General features: G+C 44.4%; 1 protein-coding gene across 1 annotated transcript in view; it reads left to right on the top strand.

Moving 5' to 3' along the window:
* LOC106565788 (rho GTPase-activating protein 39) overlaps window positions 1-15,638 on the top strand; it is a 56,582-nt gene that overhangs the window by 25,739 nt on the left and 15,205 nt on the right. The window contains exon 2 of the mRNA XM_014133315.3: window positions 3,599-4,537. Within this exon, the coding sequence (XP_013988790.3) occupies window positions 3,599-4,537 (939 nt within the window). The remainder of the gene's footprint in view (window positions 1-3,598; window positions 4,538-15,638) is intronic.

Here is a 15,638-nt window from a genome sequence, read left to right on the forward strand (position 1 = left end):
GCGCTCTGCTCTACCACTTGTTCTCTGTTTGGAGAGGTGTTTTTCTATTTGACTTATTTTTAGTCATCCTAGAGAATAACCATGTGGTACAGACATCTCCTTGACCCAGATGGGGGACAAAGGGCCAGTGTACCTTCCATGGAGAAGAGGGAATGTGTTATCAGATCTACAGAATATTAAGAGCAAAACACCAGCATTATGAGAACATATATTTTACAATTTTCTCTTAAGCACTGTCTTACCTCTGGCATAGTAGATGTATTGTGTCTAGGCTTCACATACAGTATTGTCCGTTCTGATTTTTACTGTCAGTGGGGTTATTGGTGTCAGTGTTGGGTTAAGTGCCTCTCTCAGGAGTATAACCATAGCACTCTCCCAAGACATCATGCCTGTTTCAATTTAAAATACGTTATCCTGAAGAGAATCAGGTGTCAGACGAGCATGTTTTAATTTTAGATTGCTATAAAACATTTAGAGTAGTGTTTAACTTTACCTGTGGTTATGCATACTGCAAGACACTGGTTCAGCAAGACACTGGTTCCGCTTTGTGTCCTAACTACTGTTTATTTACCCAGGAAGTAAGGCCCTTATGCAACCATTGTACCCCATGCTGCTCCCAGGGCCAAATTAATGCAGGAGCTTACTGGGGCTAAAGCCCCTGGGTGGACCAATAGGCAGCAAACAATTCATAAAAATAAAGGAAATATGTACAGTATATGATATGTACACTTTTCTTACTGCAGCCACCAACCACTGGAGGATTCAGGAGCCCGCTCTCAATGCTAATCGTCAGATGGGGAGGATTATTTATTTAACCTTTATTTAACTCAGCAAGTCAGTTAAGAACAAATTCTTATTTACAATGACGGCCTAGGAACAGTGGATTAACTGTCTTGTTCAGGGGCAGAACTACATATTTTTACCTTGTCAGCTCTGGGATTCGATCTAGCCACCTTTAGGTTACTGGCTCTAACCACTAGGCTACCTGCCGCCCCAAACGTATATTCCCTGACTGGGAATCGAACCCCGGGCCATGGCGGTGAGAGCGCCGAATCCTCAACACTAGACCACCAAGGAAGGCTAAAATAAAAAATGTATATTAATAAATTAATGAATCATTTTTAAAATAATAATCTGCATAATAAATAAATGTGGCTGGTCAATTGTGTGAGTCAGGGCCTAAACCCATAGGGGTCCCAAGAGGCAAAAATAAAATACAAAAATAGATAACCTTTCAAAATAATATTATAATATCCAACCACAGGAGCCCAGAGAGCATAATTTAGCCACAGAGGATCAGTAGTAACATTTATTTATTTTTGTACTTTTATCCCTTTTTCTCCCCAAATTCATGATATCCAATAGTTAGTAGTTAGTCTTGTCCCATTGCTGCAACTCCCCTACGGACTCGGGAGAGGGGAAGGTCGAGAGCCATGCATCCTCCGAAACACGACCCTGCCAAGCTGCACTGCTTCTTGACATACTGCTCACTTAAACCGGAAGCCAGCCGCACCAATGTGTCAGAGGAAACACCATCCAGCTGGCGACCAAAGTCAACTTACAGGCGCCCGGCCCACCACAAGGAGTCACTAGAGCGCAATGGGACAAGGAAATCCCGGCCGGCCAAACCCTCCCCTAACCCGGACGATGCTGGGCCAATTGTGGGTGGGATGTGTGGAATATGACTATTGACTGCTTGGTAGGTCCAGGACGATACCAGTATCGTGATACTCGTTAGTATCGTGGCGAGGAAACAAAACATGAAGCGGATTTAACTTATTTTGGAAAACAGCCCTGATGTTGGAAACAAACATCATCCAGAGTCACATTTTATTTATTTTCCAAGCTTATAGCACACAATATTTTACATACAGCAGGTTTTTAAAGGACCAAGGAGTTTGGTCTGCTTTGTGTTTTAATTTTTGCCATGAAAAAAATATTGCAATATTGGCATCGTCACAGCCTTACTGCTTAGGCCTCCAGTTTGACTGTACCTTCATTTCCACTCCTTAAACTGCTGATCCATCAGTGTAAAAATCGTCCCCTCCTCAACTGAAACTAGCCTACCCATGGCGCCTCACTGCAGGACTCTTTTGGGATCAGCTAGACTTGTAAACGTTACTCCCCCACATCATGCCAATCCGTCATGACCCAAACACTCTCGCTCTCTCTCTCTCTCACTCTTTCTTTCTGTCTCTCTTTCTCCCTCGCGCTCTCTCTGACTCACACACTTACTCTCGCACTCAAATAGTGATGTTTGTGGACACTTAAATACTTTCACTGCAGATACTCAGAAGAAAACAGGACTGATTTACAGATTAGATACAGATGTATTTGTCTCTCTTTCTTGAAGAGGTTGGTCCTATTATAGCCATATTCTGTGACAGTGAATAATGTGTGCTTGTTCAGAGTGGGAGCCAGGTGGTTTCCCAGCAGACAGTAGAGAGACACACAGTGACAGCACACAGGCAGGGATGGTGTAAAGGGCCTCTGTCCCCCTGTATTTTCACCTGAATGTGGCTGAAGAACAGAGCAATACATAGATTGTTTCCACTGAGCTTTATGCCCAATGCCCACAGTCTTGTCAACTTGGCTGGCACTCTGCTCTTGTGAGGCTATTTCGAGGCTGGGGGTGCAGGGGACTTACTTGGCAGGATCACAAGGAACAAATGTGGGCATGCGTTAGGCACTGTGGGCCGTGCTGGACACCCTGCGCCCCCTCGCTACCACAGGTACCCTGGACATGTGTCCCAAACTGGAGGGAAAGGGAAAGAGACCCTGTGTCTACCTTCTGCCTCCCTCCTCACCAACCGCACCTTCTGCCTACCCTCCTCACCAGCCCCCAGCCTGGTTCTCAGCCCAGTAGAAGGACACAGGCTCCAGCTGGCTGTGGTCCCTCGTGGATTCATTGGCACACTTAACGCTGCTCTGCATCAGATAACTAGATCATAACATCATCACACTCATCATCAAATATCAGAATGAGCTTGTAGAGCTGTATCACTTTGCAGTTAAGTCAGGGACACATTTTGATTCAATCTGACAGGTTACCCCCTTAATGACACATTTCCCTGTACCCTGTCTGTGTGTGAGCCAGTGTCTCCCAATCCCCACTCGAACCTCTGTGTTCTGCTAAGTTAGCTGCTACTGTTCCTTACGCCATTCCCTGTGTGATGCTGCTGGAGTGGATGGTGCTCTCCAGGCCTGCTGGCTGTGGTCCTAGTGCCGTACTGAGTGTGTCCACCTGTCGCATATTACAGACACACAGTGCTACTCCTGCTGCTCCTCTGCCCACCAGATGGTTGACATCACTGCTGAACCAGCGTTCTATAGCACTGTCACACACAGATGGACACGTGTTGTGGTCGCTAACATTCATACTCTCCATATGGGTCATCTGAAGGTGTTTGCGTTGTAGTCCGTGTTTGACTGTGTAAGTTGTTTACAGATTGTTGGATGAGCAGCATGTAACAGGGATGGTCATTTCAGTAGGATTTCCAGACCGAACCAATTCTTTGTTATTAATGGCTTCAAATCTGTTTGCCTCTTCCTTGTTGTTCTCAGTTCTAACAACATTATTTCTTGTGTCTGTTTTCAGTCCTGATTGGGTGGAGATCCTGGAGCCACGCTCTCGAGAGCACATGTACCTGAACTTGGCCACCAGCGAATGCGGCTGGGACCCTCCTTTGGGCACCCAGATTCGTCAGGCCGATAGTAACCAGTGGTGGGAGCTGTTTGACCCCCAGAGCGGCCGCTTCTACTACTACAATTCCGTGGGACGGCGGACTATCTGGCACCGACCCCAGGGGGGTGACATAGTGCCCCTATCTCAGCTACAGGCTATGAAGCACTGTTCTGAGGCCAAGCGGGCCGGGGAGAGCAGAGAGAGGCACTATGGGGCGGGGAGTACAGGGAGCCAGGGATGCCGCACCCCTCTTCCAGAGCACCATGGGGCAGGGAGCCTGGTCAGTACAGGCAGCCAGGGACGCCGCACCCCTCTTCCAGAGCACCATGGGGCAGGGAGCCTGGTCAGTACAGGCAGCCAGGGACGCCGCACCCCTCTTCCAGAGCACCATGGGGCAGGGAGCCTGGTCAGTACAGGCAGCCAGGGACGCCGCACCCCTCTTCCAGAGCACCATTGGGCAGGGAGCCTGGTCAGTACAGGCAGCCAGGGACGCCGCACCCCTCCAGAGCACCATTGGGCAGGGAGCCTGGTCAGTACAGGCAGCCAGGGACGCCGCACCCCTCTTCCAGAGCACCATGGGGCAGGGAGCCTGGTCAGTACAGGCAGCCAGGGACGCCGCACCCCTCTTCCAGAGCACCATGGGGCAGGGAGCCTGGTCAGTACAGGCAGCCAGGGACGCCGCATCCCTCTCTCCGAGCACCATTGGGCAGGGAGCCTGGGGCGCCGCACTTCTCTCCCAGAGCAGGAGAACTCCGTCCCCAAAACCCCTGAGATCCACAGCGAGAGCGTGACCACGGACATAGGACCAGCTCAGGGAGGCAGCAGCTCGGACGGAACCAAGGAGTCACTAAAGTATGTCTGATCTCTCTGTTTTACTGTTGAATCAAATGACTGTTAATAGGGAGGATGTAGTTGTACTTAAACATTTGAGGATTATATTTCAGTAAAGAGGACATGGTAATAACAAAAAATGGATTGTTATCCCACCATGTGGCATGTTGACTTTGGGCATGAGACATTGTTGTATTATTTAGACTTTTGACCAGTAAGACTATCTCAGACTCCTTTATTTTCATTCTCACTCATCTTGACATTCCACATGCCCCATATTTACATAATTTTCTCTGTGAATCACAATGCGGCCGTTTAAAGTAAATTGCTACCAAATGCGAAGATGAGTGCAGTCATAAAGTACATGACATTCCCTCTCCCCTCACATTGGTAGAAAGACCTTAACAGTAAGAGCCATTCAAAGACCCCATCATGTGCTCAGCGCTGTGGCAACACACACTGTCCAAACCAGCATCTCCCCTTCAGAGGCAGATTCCAGACATGCCAGTTATTTATTTCCTTATTTCCCCTTGCTAGTGCTGTCTCAGTGCCCCTGTGCTGCTCACTTCCTCTCCGGCCCCATATACACTAATTTCATTTTCCTAAAACAACCCAAGGCCCCCCCCATCAAAGACAAATGGGGGTCTCTGGTGGGGGAAGCCAAATCACACATGACTGAGGTCCTCTTTAATATCATTTTAGAGAAGAGATGTGAAAGAGTGTTGTCTGTTCTTGGGTAATAACATGCAGAACCTCTACATTCCAGTTAGTTCTAAACAGGAGACCCTGCTGTTCCTAGAGGTGTTTGTGTCTTGTCAGTTGCCCCTCTGCTCTCTGCCTGGGTCCTGGGTCTATCCTCACCGGGGCCAGCAGGAGTGTCCTCCCCTCTGACCTCTGACCCTGATTATGTAAGGTAGAAGGGAAACTAATTGTTCACCCCTCTCTGTCAGAGGGCCCTGGTGGAGGTACAGCCTGCTTGACTGCTTGACATTCCGTCTTTCAGAAGGGTTTACTCCACAGGGATCTCCACCACTCTGCGGTCATACCTAATTACTAAACTTTTCCCAGAAGTCTCCATGTCTCCACAAAACAATGGGCAGCTGTGTGAAACTCTTCTGGGCTCTGCATCCCAGTTAGCCATATGGTGGTTTTCACTGGTCTCTCTCTGGACTTTTAATTACATATCACCATGAAATGAGGAGAGAAGCTAGAATGTGACAACACTAAATGGATGAAAACAAACTGAGTTAGAGTTTCATGTTTGGGGTTGGAGAGGACCGGAACAATTCAGACCTGTGCTCTTCTCTTCTTCCCATCTGTCTGGCTGATTGGTCATGACTAGGCTCAGCTGTTCAGTAGTGTTGAAGGCTCTGAGTTTGGTAGGCACATGTGGCATGTAGGGGTCTTTTTGAAAGAAGCACACCAATTAGCCTTAGTTTGTTCAACGACTTGGGGGGGAAGTATGGGATCCATTTTTACAGGAGTGAAAAAAATAGCATGCCATTCAATTAGGTTCCTCTATTTTGTGTATAATGTCTACTTCAGTTTGACCAAGTTCCCCTTTCTTTCTTTGCTGATATTTGTGGTATTTCAAAGAATCTTTTCAGAAAATAATATTTAACAGTTGATGATGACGTTTGAGAAAGAAGTGTTCAGAGGAAACAGTTACAAATCACAGTTGTTACAATCAAGGTTTCCTTTGTTTAGTTCTAAAAAATACATCTCAGGAGTTGTTATACAGCATACACTGAGTCTACAAAACATGAATAACACCTTCCTAATATTAACTTGTCCCACCCATTTTTGCCCTCAGAACAGCCTCAATGCATCGGGGCATGGCCTACAAGGTGTCAAACATTCCACAGGGATGCTGGCCCATGTTGACGCCAATGCTTCCCACAGTTGTGTCTAATTGGCTGGATGTCCTTTGGGTGGTGGATCATTCTTGATACACACAGGAAACTGTTAAGTGTGAAAAACCCTGCAACATTGCAGTTCTTGACAAAAACTGGTGCGCCTGGCACCTACTGCCATACCACGTTCAAAGGCTCTTTTGTCTTGCCCATTCACTCTCTGAATGGCACACATACACAATCCATGTCTCAATTGTCTCAAGGCTTAAAATCCTTCTGTAACATCTCTCCTCCCCTTCATCTACACTGATTGAAGTGGATTTAACAAGTGACATCATTAAGGGATCATTGCTTTCACCTGGATTCACCTGCTCAGTGAAGAGCAGATGTTTTTTTATGTTTTGTACAGTCAGTGTACATCTCTGCCTGTTGAATTTCCAACAATGTACCATCTGTCTTATCCTATGCACTGTTCAGTGATTTTCTCTCTCTCTCTTTCTATTTATCGGGCTTTATTGGCATGAGAAACATTTGGTTACATTGCCAAAGTAAGTGAAATAGATAAACAAAACATTTACAGTAAACATTACACTTGCAAAAGTTCCAAAAGAATAAAGACGTTTCAAATGTCATTATGTCTATATACAATGTTGTAATGATGTGCAAAGTGTCTCTCTCTCACACACTTTCTCTTTCTCATGTGACAACAAGCAGACTGCTAAATCTGTTACTCATTGGCTAATTCTTGTCACATGACCTGGGTATTTCTGGTTATTCTGACCCTGTACGGCTCATCGGGAAAATACCTGAAACTCCCGGGGTAAACATGTCCATCACATGCAGAAGTGCTAGAGCAAGGGAATCTGATCTGTTTAAATGATGAAGGGTCAGAAAAGGGTTCAGGAGCACCTTGCTTACAACATCTGTACTGTATTTTGGATTTCACAACCGATGACCTGTGTCTGCATTTGGGGGGGTTTACATGTGGGGTAGAAGTTGAGATAGCTTGCCATGTTCATTTTTCTGTATTTAGACTTCCAGGGTACTGATACATTGTCATGGAAGTGTCCCGCTTGTTGAAGGCACATACGGGTCACAGCACTTTGTTGTCCTGTGGGCTGGCCTCATGGTTAGAATGGGTCACTAAAGGAAGACATGCCCTCAGTTAAGCACAAGTGTTCCTCTCTGAGGAAGAAGTGAAGGTATAGTGAACCAAGGGACCAAATGAATAGTATGTGCCTTTTCATTAGCCTAGTGATATAGCCACACTCAAAAGACTGACAGGATTAAATTCAAGGCAGCCTGGCGAAGATCAAGCCCACCTTTAACTTGTTGTTCCGGGTCGGCGTGCTATCGGCGTTGCACAATGAGATTCCCATGAAGTACAGTATAGACACATTCTTTCTGTGCCAAGATGTAGCTCATTCGGTCCAGATTTCAAGTGATATGCATTACGTAGCGATAGGAAGCCCTAATACTACGCAATTATACCCTCAATCCCCCATTTCTCTGATACAAGTGTGAGTATTGTACTATAAATTGTGCCTTCCTGTATTATGCTCAATTTAAAATGTTTATTCTATTCTACTGAGCCATTTACTTTATTTTCCTATTCTTATATTTTTTTATGTATTATTGCTGTTGCATTGTCGAGAAGGAACTTGCAAGTAAGTATTTCGTTGAATGGGGTATACCATGTGTATCCTGTACATAAGACTAATAAAACTTTAAACTTGATTCTTTGCCATATTTTGACACAACACAAAAGCCCTGTGACACGTCCCTATGAGACTGTATTGTGGTGATATGAGGGCAAGAAGAAGTTATGTTTGGGGGTTTTGAGAAGTGGAAGATTAAAAAAATTCCCTGCTCAGCTTGTCAAATGAAAGCAAAAGTACATACAACCTGGTTATCATCACATTTCTCTGACTCATAGTAGAGACATCACCAGTAGATTGATTTAGGAAATTAGGAGGAGTCTATTTTAAATAGTTGAGCCACACATTGACTGGATGCTTACAGGTCTGACACAAGCTCTGCCACTTTCATCTGTGTGTGCTCTCTGAGTCTGGACTAACAGCAGCGCTTTAAAGACTTTGGAAATAGCACGTGTACTCTTTTATCTCTGTGCTCCTGGCTTGGTAAGATCATTTCTTAGGCTCTCGCCAGATGTCGACTAAAGTCAGACTCTTATGGTGTCGTTTTTTCCAGTTAAGAAGTAACACTTTGAACTTTAAGTATAACGATCTGGTTAAATGTGTCTGGGTGGCTGGCGCTCGTTGTGACAATGTCCTTATTTCTTTCTCTTCCAGTTTTCACTCTCTTCTTTGTGAAGTTTAAGTTTTATGGTGTCCTCAGAAAACTAGATTACAGACCGACTGTTTTATGTTTTTTTTTAAACTAGAGCAGCACGTCCATCCTGTATTGTTTTATTTGAGACCTGCTTTAAGCATTCCCATGTTACTGGACTTAGATGTCTTCATGTACTGTGCTATGCTGAGATGCCTTCCATTGCTCTGATGAAGGCCAGTGGCACCACATGTGCACCAGTCTCTGGCATGACAAGCATGCTATATCAGTTGACTTAAAGTATCCATTCACCTCAACCATGAGAATCAGTGAGCAATGTGAGCATGGTGTTTCTGTGGCTCCCATGACACACCTCCAGATCAATGTTAATTGAGAGGATGTGGTTTTATCACTGTAATCCGAGGAGTGTGTTCTGATGGTGTATCTGGTTCCATATGTGTCTCTCTGACCCAATGCTGGGATGGTCTCTCCCTGTCAACATGTCCCACAGCCTGGAGACTGGTGGGGGTCCCAGTGACTGTCCCCAGCCCAGCCCCAGGGCTCCTAGCTGGGTGGGGAGATTGCGTAGGGTGGAAGTGGGAGCTATGTGCAGCTGGTAGACATGTCTCAGAGCAGGGAGGTGCGTTCAGCTGTCTCACGACAGCTGGGTCTCTAACCTCAGAGGTGTCTCTGCAGGTCCCCTGTTTCTCATCTCACCCCTCTGCCACTCCTGCTTTTCAAAGTCTTGATTGTGTTGTCTCTGTTACAGGTTGTTCTATCAGTTTTGCCAAGGCATATTCCTCTTGTTGGTTTCCTATGGCATAAAGTTATGTATTGAACCATGTGGTCATGGGTGGAGGCTAGTAGTATCTGTGGATTGGCTGTGAAATTGACTTGTTTCCTTCCTCTATGCAGATCGTGGTGCTCTCATTGTCCAAAGCTCTGAGGTGTTTGTTCTCAGAGCCTGGCCAAGACGACCTAATTTCCTCTCCTGTCTGACAGAGGATCATAATAATAACAACCTGTTTTCAGATCCCCCGCTATTCCCTGTATGTTAGGGGTACTTCCCAATCCATATCCCTATCCGCCACAGTGACTGAGCTGATGAGTTTTCCAACCAAGGTTATTCCTGGAAGGAAAGAAAGAACATTTCTTGCTATAGAACAAGCTATTAAGCTTAATATGTATATTTAGCTATAGCTTTTCCTACCACAATCACAGTGAAGGAGTGGAGGTAGGAGCAGCGGTCAGGGGCGTAAGACATCAGAGCTGTCGACAAATTAAAATTTGCTGACCGTTAAGTGGATTTGCTGCTCCGTAACCCAATCTAATTACCCAGTCGGGCAAAGGATTCTAACATAATTACATCTTTCTGTTTTCTTCAAGGTCTCGTATATTAGCCAGCACCTTAAGTAATGTGTATATCTATGGACAAGGGTGACTTGGTGATCTAAAGATGATCCCTGTGTAAAACAAGATGCATTTTGTAAAATGGGCTGTTCTTTTTTCTGAATGCTGGTGTCGTGTCTTTACTATGGATTCAATTAAATGACATGCTATTTTACAAAATCAATTCTCTGTAATTAATATTACCTGATTAAACTAATCATGTAAATGTAATTAACTAGAAAGTCGGGGCACCACAGAATAATGTTTATAGAGCCGTTGTCTTCCGAATAAACTCTTAAAGACCGAATAAACTCTTAAAGACCTGGTAAGCTTTTATATCAATAGCAGTCAATTATTAATCGTCACCTTATTCAGTCTCATCTGAACGTCGTAAAATTCTTGGTTATCTTCACAAACCCTGGCTAACCAGTTGAATCAGCAATACAAACATTTTGTTTAATTATTTATTTACTAAATACCTAAATAATCAAACAGAATTACATATACACATGATGGATCATACATTGATTACTAATTATGTCATAAAAGAAAACGTCCCTAGAGGACGAAACCAATATGACGGCTGGTTACACAAAGAAAGAGGGTTGGATTTGAATGAAAGCGCAGGAAGACTGAGGAACAAAAGGATTGGGTCTTTATCAGACCTTATGAAGCTATGCTATCGTAAATACACAATCTTATGCATTCTAAATAACCGCCCATTCGGAAAAGGAAAATGCAAGAAATATATTTACTCTGAGCTGTGCTTCAATAGGTTGGTCGAAGATGGAAGGCTGGGTTGCGTTGTAGTACCCTGTCGTTCTGAAGAGATTGTTTGTCCTTTCCTAGGCCACGCACATTTAGAGCTGCTGCTGATAACTCGACGTCTAGGATGTATCACTTCTTTAGTGAATAAGAGTTCAAAGTTCACACCAATTTGCCATACTATTCTGGCTGGTATAGGCGAAATTAATCTTTCCAGCATGGCGATCGTCACCCTCACGTTGAAATTTGCTCTTTTAAAATTATGGCCATCAGTCCTCACGTCATCAGGAACACAATGTTAATTTCGTTAGGTTGTAGTTGTTCAACCATTTGCACGCTGAGGTTGGCTTAGTTCGCCGTGAATTGGGTCACAGGGGCTCTTATAGAAATGTAGAAAAGGTGTTGGTTCATCATTTCCAACCAATGCCTATTCACGTGGGCGTGGCCACTGATCGAGCATATTTTACTTATGAAAATAAAATTACATTTAATATTTTCACAAATAGTTTCATATTTAAACATTTAAATTGCACAACAATTCCATGTGAATCTGATGTATAGACTAGAATGTGTAGACTTTCCAAGATACAGTTAATGTCGTCCAATCATCAGTAATAATGTCTCAGACGACAACTGATCTGACAGAATATTCTTTAAGTACCAACGGATACTTTCAACTGGTTGGATTACCGAAATATTGTTCTGTTCCCAACCTTTTGATATTAACATACTCTCTTTATGTTAACAAAGGGCTTTCCAAGAGTCTATTCTGTAGAGAGAGAAAAAGGGAAATGGTATTTATGGGTGTCATAAACCACACCAACAGGGCAACGTCATGACACTGGTAAGATTCATATTCCGTGTGATTGTGGAATATAATCCCTTTAGTTAACATTATATGAAGAGAACCCAACAGCCACTGTGGTCGGTGTGATGGAACACAGGGCTACAACACAGGCTATTTATGATTCTGGTAAAGCACACATGTTGACAAAGTGTCAATGAACCAGTAAGCTCAGGACGGACATATTTATCTTACTTATGAGTGTCTGTCTGCTTGAGAAAATCTGTAGGTAGTCTTTTGATGGGCCTCTGCTCCATAGAGGGGCGTTGCCATGACGATAGCAGAACCATGCATTGCCTAATGCAAGGATGTCAAACATACAGGGGTGGTTTGAGTGAGAATTTAAAAAAAAATAAAAAATAACCGAACAAACTCACTACTTTAAAATAACTAAAACTGAATGGAAACTGTGTAGGAATTATAATGGACATTTATATAGTTACTTAATTGTCCAGCTTGGTTAGGGAGTATAGAAAATTCAAAAAAGATGGATAGAGGACTATCTTGCCAATGTTTCCGCTCATTCCCGATGGCACTCTCCCACAACTAATCTCCCTCTCGTTCTCCATCTCTCAGTTCAATTCAAATGGCTTGGGAAACATATGTTTAGATTACCAAAGCAAGCGGAATCTCTCTTTCTCTGTCCTCCCAATTCACTCCTATTTTCTCACCACTGTGCTTTCTAGCGCTCTGTCTCTCTTTTAGAAGTGAGATCAGGCTGGTTGGGTGGTAAGTACAGTATAGTTGGATTAGGACTGCTACAGTGAGGAAAGCTTGTATATAGCACTACTGTGGGCATTGGCATCAAGCCAGATATGATCGTGATAATCTTCTACTGCACACTGGCTGTGCTAACAATCAACATTATGTGCCAATGCTGGAGGGCTGAAAAAACTAGCCTGGCCTGGTTTGTACCACCCTGGGTGTGGTGTGACAATGACAAGTGAACAACAGACACAAAACCAGATGAAATCCCCAGCTCTGCTCTCACCACTGGGAGCTAGACTCACCATGTCTCCTATCCTATCATTATATTCTGACTCTGGTTTAACCTCAAAACAACTTCCAAGCAGAGGATTGTGTTCATGTTGTTGTTACTGGTCATGTTAAAGAGGACTGACATCATTTAGCGTGTGGATAGAATTAGAACTCGGGTAGTTTTGGGCTCCAGAGTGGCGCAGAGGTCTAAGGGACTGTATCTCAGTGCTAGAGGCATCACTACAGACCCGGGTTCGTTTCCAGGCTGTATCACAACCGGCCATGATTGGGAGTCCCATAGTGCGGCGCACAATTGGCCCAGCATCGTCCGGGGTTTGGCCGGGATAGGCCGTCATTGTAAATAAGAATTTGTTCTTAACTGACTTGCCTAGCTAAATAAATGTAAAAAAAATTTATGGGAATGTAGAGTGCTGCCTTGATCTCAGCTCATTGTGTGGGGACCTAGACAATGTGTTTTCATATATTGATGCTCTACAGGCCAAGACAGGAAATATACCCCCCCCTCTCTACAGGGACATCAGTCATAAACCAGACCACTCACAACTGGAGAATGAGACAAGTCATAAATAAGACAGAACCATTAAGTTAATTGACCACTTGTCTTGAGTAGTAACCTGATGATATGTGAGTGTGTGGGGGTGTATGTATAATGTGCTTAGCATGTGATCATTGTGCTATGTTATATGTGGTCTTTGGCCTTTTGCATAAATTCCTTCTTGCCCCTGTAATGGTTACTGTAATGTAGCCCAATCTGTGCCGTAGTAAACTCTATTAAACTGGTGGTTTTATATAAATAAGTCATTTTACATGTTTTTTTTTTTTTTGTATTGGCTAATTAAGTCATTTTGCATTACAAAGGTTTGTATCAACATCAGACCAAAATTCAAGATCATAAGTAGAGGTAGCATCACTAACATCACCAACCCAGACCATGACAGAAGGTCTCCCATTTCAAAGAGCTCAGACAGCAGCACGTTTACAGCTGTCTCCCACCTCTGGCTGTCACACTCTGCAGTGAGAACAAAACGGCCAGTGTCTGGGCTGTTAGAAGTGGCTTCCATGGGGAGGCAGGTAGCCTAGTGGTTAGAGTATCGGGCCAGTAACCGAAAGGTTGTAAGATCAAATCCCTGAGCTGACAAGATACAAATCTGTCATTCTGCCCCTGAACAAGGCAGTTAACCCACTGTTCCTAGGCCGTCATTGTAAATAAGAATTTGTTCTTAACTGACTTGCCTAGTTAAATAAAGATTAAATAAAACATTTCCTCTCTGCAGCGTATTACTAGTCTCTGCTCCTCTGGGACAGGGCTGTATGTGCAATGCTATGCTGGGAGGAGGCTCAGGCCTAGCTGTTTATGGGCTGTGGAAGCTACATCTGATCAACCGTTTGAAGAGACTGTTTACATTCAAATCACTGAAATGGCGTGACTCAGACAGAGAGAAAGACAGAGAGAATGCAATGCAGTGGCTGGGAGGTAAGAAGTATATAAATAAGTTTTGCGCTGGTTTGGGAAGCTCTAGCCCCAGGGGAATTGTTTCTGTATTGTTACAAACTACAGACGGTAGCTAGGGGGTAGGTGGGGGGACAGAGACCACTCCGCCTCTTTCTCCTCCTCTGTCCTCTTCGTACTCCTCTGCTCAGCTCCCCAGTGACTCCTGTCCTGAGCCTTAGGAGGAAGTGTGTGACGCAGTGGGTCAGTCTGTTAGATATCTGGCTGCAGAAGGACCGAGGCATTCAGGTTTAATATTGTTTAGTGTGTTATTGGTTATTGGTTATATACAGTAGAGGGGGAGGGCAGAAGGTAAGTCTCTGGTTTTCTAATTCTTTATCTGTACTGCTAAAATTGTAATGCATGCTTGACCTTTTGATTCTTAAAGTAAGCAGATAACTCTTATGTTGTATGGTAGGAGTTGTTTCAGTCACAGTTGGTCAGATGGATAGAAGTGTGTAGGGCTGTGGCGGTCACACAAAATGTTGTATTTGTTGAATGTCAAGCAATAACTGCTGGTCTCGCAGTAATTGACCGTTAATTAACATAAACACATTTAGTATCTCCTGGCTTCCACATGCACTACCGGTCAAAAGTTTTAGAACACCTACTCTGGGATGCTGGCCTAGGCAGAGTTGCAAAGAAAAAGCCCTATCTCAGACTGCCCAATAAAAATAAAAGATGGGCAAAAGAACACAGACACTGGACAGCATCCTGGAGTCGCCTCTTCACTGCTGACATTGAGACTGGTGTTTTGCGGGTACTATTTAATGAAGCTGCCAGTTGAGGACTTGTGAGGCGTCTGTTTCTCAAACTAGACATTCTAACATTCTCAATCCAAGATGGCGTAGCAGTCAGACGTCTTTGTCTTTTTCCTGTCGTGTCCCTTGTATATATCTTTTTATATCTTTTTCTTCGCATATCTTTTAAAAATATTTTCCTAAACCTCAACTTTTAAATACTCTCCTGCATCCAGCCTCACCCAATGTGGCGTGGATCTGTTTTTTTCTAAAGTATTTCTATTTACTTCGGATCTGGAATCCCTCAACTGAAGCTAGAAAGCTAACTACCTACCAGCTATCAGTCAGCAAACCACTGCTAGCAGTCATCAGCTAACCTTCAGCTCGGAAAGCTTTCGCCAGTCCGTACAACGTGACTCAAACCAGAGCATAACGGACCTATTTTTTTCTCCCCATATCCCCGGATTCCTACCACAAACTGTGAACATTTTCATCTGGATCTTCGCAACTAGCTAACCGCAACTAGCTAACTCCGGGCTAGCGATTCCATCCCGGAGCAAGCACCTATTAGCCTGAAGCTAGCCTGGCTAGGGCTCCTGGGCTACCACCGAAGCCCACTCCTGGACTACAATATCCGGACCCCTTCTACTGCCGGTACGGGGCACGGAACCCCGCCGATCCTCTACGACTGGAATACCGACATCATCTGCCCGAGGATTCCAACAGGCCCCTCAGGCGCGACGTCCACAGGCCC

This window comes from Salmo salar, chromosome 12 (assembly GCF_965601325.2).
Source record: "Salmo salar chromosome 12, fSalSal1, whole genome shotgun sequence".
NCBI classification, from domain to species: Eukaryota; Metazoa; Chordata; class Actinopteri; order Salmoniformes; family Salmonidae; genus Salmo; species Salmo salar.